Source organism: Vipera berus (genome assembly GCF_964194415.1).
Source record: "Vipera berus genome assembly, chromosome: 2".
Lineage (NCBI taxonomy): Eukaryota > Metazoa > Chordata > Lepidosauria > Squamata > Viperidae > Vipera > Vipera berus.
In genome coordinates this window covers 195,938,386-195,942,819 of record NC_138203.1, presented here as the reverse complement: position 1 = coordinate 195,942,819, position 4,434 = coordinate 195,938,386, and the positions used below count along the sequence as shown (strand labels likewise).

Below are 4,434 nucleotides of genomic sequence, written 5' to 3'. Positions count from 1 at the left end.
TACTCCTTTCTCCTATTTTCCCCACAACAACCCTGTGAGGTGGGTTGGGCTGAAAAAGAATGACTGGCCCAAAGTCACCCAGCTGGGTTTCATGACTAAGGTGATATTTGAACTTATGGTCTCCCAGTTTCTAACCTGGTGCCTTATCCCTACACCAAACAGGCTCTTTGGGAAGCAACACTTCCATTATTTATGTGGCCTAAAATGAAGAATCCCTCTCAGATCAGGCAAACAAATTCATTCAATGGAATTCTCTATCCCCCTCTCACATTCACCTGAGCAAATACACTCTAGAGGATCCTTACAACTCTCCAAATTTGAGACACATATAAGTTGCATGCAAAAAGAACTTCATTCTACTAGAACATTCCAATCATTCATAAACTCATGGTTTTTCTCTGTTCATTGCTGCTAAAAACTGAACAGAAAGTAACTGATTAATTAAATGGTATCCACAAGCAAATTAAGAAACTACGGAACAAAATGACATGCTTAATTTTGAATTTCACTCAAGAATTTCTCAATCCAAGTCCTTTTAAATGCACTCAGCTTGATGGCAGCACCTACCTAGCCTTGTTCAGTTAGACTGAAAATTACCGGTACTAGAAATCCCAGAACAGTAGGTCAACCAGAAATTAGGAGGAGGAGGCAATAGCAAGCCACTTCCGTACCATTACCAAGAAAACTACATGGACCTGACTCACAAGAACTCTCTTAGGTGTCACTGCTTTTATCTTTTTAAGGGCAGCATAATGAAAACAAAGTTTAAGATAATTATATCCTCTGTCATAGTATATACATTTGCGAATGTGTATTTCTGGTTCAACTGTTCAGAAGAAGAGCTTCAGAAGTGCATGTATCTCTGTTGATTTACCAACCTTACTACCATTCTAGCAAATTATTATGCATTTGTCATCTAATTCTTTAAGTTTTTTTTCTTAAAGAAAAGAGATCAGGAATAATAAGTCAAGTTGGGGATTTCAGAAATTTAGATGTACTCTTCAAACCTATACGTGAGTATATACGTTCTTAGTAGACTTAGTCCTTGACTTACAATCATAGTTGTGCCCAAAATTTCTGTTGCTAAGCAAGACAGTTGTTAAGCAACTTTTGCCCCATTTTACGACTTTTCTTGCTATAGTTATTAAGAGAATCGCTGCACTTGTTAAATTAGTAACATGGCTGTAAAGTGAATCTGGCTTGCCCATTGACTTCGCTTGTCAGAAAGTCACAAAAAGTGATCACATGATCCCAGAACACATAAGTATGAGCCAATTGCCAGGCATCCAAATTTTGGTGACATGATCATGGGGACACTGCGATGGTCGTAAGTGTGAAAAGTGGTTATAAATCACATTTTTCAATGCTGTTATAACATCAAACAATCACTAAACAAATGGTTGTAAAGTTCAGGACTACCTGTATTTCAATTTTTATTAAACAAAATGACAGAAATTAGCCAACTCTGGATTTGATGTTTCCTATGATACATGTATTTTAGTTGTATACGGAATGTCATTTTTGGATTTCTTAGCTCCTAATCTGGATTTACAGCTCACATGGACTTTAGCTCTCTGAAGGAACACTTCTAAGAAAGCATTATATTGCATTCACCCTTTAGCAAGGAAAACTTCTATAATAGTTCCCATATTATATCTGGAAAACATCTTATTAGAGACCTTTTCTGTGTGACTCATTATACTATCCATAACTTGCTACTATTCAAAAAAAGGTTAATACATAGCTAGTATTTTTTTAAAAATAGTATTTTTTAAAAAATCCCATTAGATTTAAAATTTACACTCGAATATTGAAATTCTCAAGCTACATGTGAAATGAGCACTCACCTTTTGTGACTTGCCACATCTTCTGCATTAATTTCAAATGCTCTTTCGTTATGCCATTTCTGTTGGATCTCCTCTTCTATTTTTTTCAAGAAGTCAACTTTAGCTGTCCCCTTCCGTTCCTTAAAAGAAAAAAATCATCCCTAATTAGTGTGATTAGCTTAAATAATATAATTTATGGTAGTATAAATAGTACAATGTTGTACTGTTATTGTGCCAGAATTTGCACACAAATATAACATATATCCTGAATATTAACTCTACGATATTACCAGGTATTATCTCTTATAAAAATTTCAAAAATATTATGAACTTAAAAATATTGTCAATAAAATAAAATTACTGGCCTCCATTTCATGAGTTCAGATTTACTTATTTTGTTAAGAAATTTAAGCCTGCAAAAGATCAAGTTGTGCCAGTTCAGTAATTCATTTTAGTTCTTGTCACATTTTAAAAATAATCTACCATATATTAATTAGTTGGAGATTTGTACCTTAACCATTGATTGAATAATGCAAGTCCCAATTATCTAAAGAAGTGAAAATATGAAAATTGATCATATTTTCATATTTAGTCAATTGTAAGCTGTGCTACTATTTTTCTATTTGGGCATTTAATAGCATTTACGGTGTTAGAGTATGCATCTAGTCCTCACTTAACAACTCTAGTTGTTAAGCGATGCAGACATAAAATTAAGCAGCATATTACAATTATGATGTCAATTATGTTCCTGCTACAGTCATTAAGTGAATCACCCAAGATCATTAAACACAATATCATAACTGACTTGGGACTTCCTGCCAGCCTCCCACTGACTCTGCTTGTTGGAAATCAGCTGTGAAGGTTGTAAATGGTGATCCCATGTCAGTAGGATGCTGCAAATGTCATAAATGTGCACTAGTTGCCAAGCACCCAAATTGCAATCACCTGACTGCGGGGATGCTGCAATGGCCACAACTTTGAGGACCAACTGTAAGGGGTTTTTTCAACACCACTGTCACTTTGAATGGTTGCTGAATGAGTAAGTGCTCAGTTGTCCTGAGTTGGGACAACTTGTATTAGACTAAAAGGAAAGTTCTTTTTAAAAAGGAAAATGTATTTCACAATTTGAGATAAATTACTCAATTTCTGACACCCTGTTCCTTTCTGTATGAAAATTGGAGATATGCAACTATTGTTAATAAATATAAATAACAAGTTATTATGTAAGTTGAATATAAATCTGGCAGTTGTTCTTAATTAATGAAGCAGAAAAGCCTCAAAGTACCACTAGTCATATTGCTATCTATTGAACCAAAGGGCAGTCAAAAAAGTATTACATCAGCACATCAGTTGGAAATTTACATGACAACTCCAGTGACTCCTAAAATGCAATGTAAATTTATAAAATCGTATTTATTTCTCCCTTTTGACTAAACAGCAATTTACAATCAAAGGAAAACAGCTAAACTAACCAATATAGCAGGTAAATAAGACAAACTCAGCAGGAGCAAAACCAACCAAAACAAAGTATCTCAAAAGCTATTATTTTCGTTAATCAGCTAATCACACTTAGGATAAAGCTATCAATGTCTCATTCTTGAATTTGGGTGAAATTTACTACAGTACTTGTAAAACTAGCATTATGTAAAAGCAAAACATCTTACTGGTATGTACCAACAACAGCATAATCCAAATTCTTACAAGTCGCCAGAAGTGTTCTTTTTTAAGGCAGAAATCTCATACCTGTACAAGTTTCACAGAGGAGATCTCAAAAAAAAATGGAACTCTTTTTTCCCCCCTGAACAAAGCTCCTGTCCTCACTTGACTATCATTTCAAGCTAATTGGACAAGGTTTCCTAGTGACTTGTGCAAAGGATCTTTCTTTTGTAAAGTCTGTAAATGAGATATTAACCAGAAGGTAATCCAGTTAATCCAAACAAATACAAGCAAACCGGGCAAAAAAAGCTGGCATCACACAATAAGCAACAGGAAATGTTTGAAACGAAATTTCATGTATTTTTATCTCTTTTAATTATGCCTCCAGCACAGGGACACCTTAATCACCTAGACGTCATAAAGGCACTCAGTTCCCTTAATCCCGTCAGACTGTTCGCTGAGGAATATAGGAATTGAAATACATACAAAGAAAGAACAAGAATGCTCCATTAGGTCAACCTTCCCCAACCAGATGTCTTGCAAAGAATGCAGAGGTTTCGGGCAATTCTCACAAAGCACCACTTTATGCTACCCGTCGAAAACAGCCCTACAATTCTGCTTATTTAGTATTAGTTTACCGCGCGTCATTTAACCCCGATTATATTCCAACAAGCCCCTTTCTAAGTGAAGGGACGCGTCACAGCTCCGGTGCATCTCGATAAAATGACAGCATAGGAAGGAAGGGGGGAAGGCCTATTCGCCTCTTTTCTGCTTTTTTCTGCGGACAGGACAAATCATCCTCCGATCCCTACTCGTGGTCCGCCTGCTAGCTTAGCCACCTGACATCAATCCAGGCAACGCTATCGCCGATATTCACCGTCATCGCTCCTCGATAGTCTGAAAGACGTCAACCTGCAGCTTATACGCCCCTGCTCCACGCCGCCGGTTCTCC

The 4,434-nt window shown here is 36.3% G+C and overlaps 1 protein-coding gene across 4 annotated transcripts in view; it reads right to left on the bottom strand.

The window, feature by feature from the left end:
• The window catches only part of LARS1 (leucyl-tRNA synthetase 1), a 59,744-nt gene extending 55,310 nt beyond the window's left edge, over window positions 1–4,434 (bottom strand). For 2 of the 4 annotated variants that reach the window (XM_081317328.1, XM_081317325.1), the window contains exons 1-2: window positions 4,360–4,434; window positions 1,848–1,966 (exon numbers count right to left, since the gene is read on the bottom strand). Coding sequence is in view for 1 of the 4 variants with exons in the window: in XM_081317325.1 (XP_081173451.1) it covers window positions 1,848–1,966; window positions 4,360–4,365 (125 nt within the window). In the remaining 3 variants the exon portion in view is untranslated. Of the gene's footprint in view, window positions 1–1,847; window positions 1,967–3,890 lie in introns of all 4 variants that reach the window. The other 2 variants (XM_081317327.1, XM_081317326.1) reach the window with 1 other exon arrangement.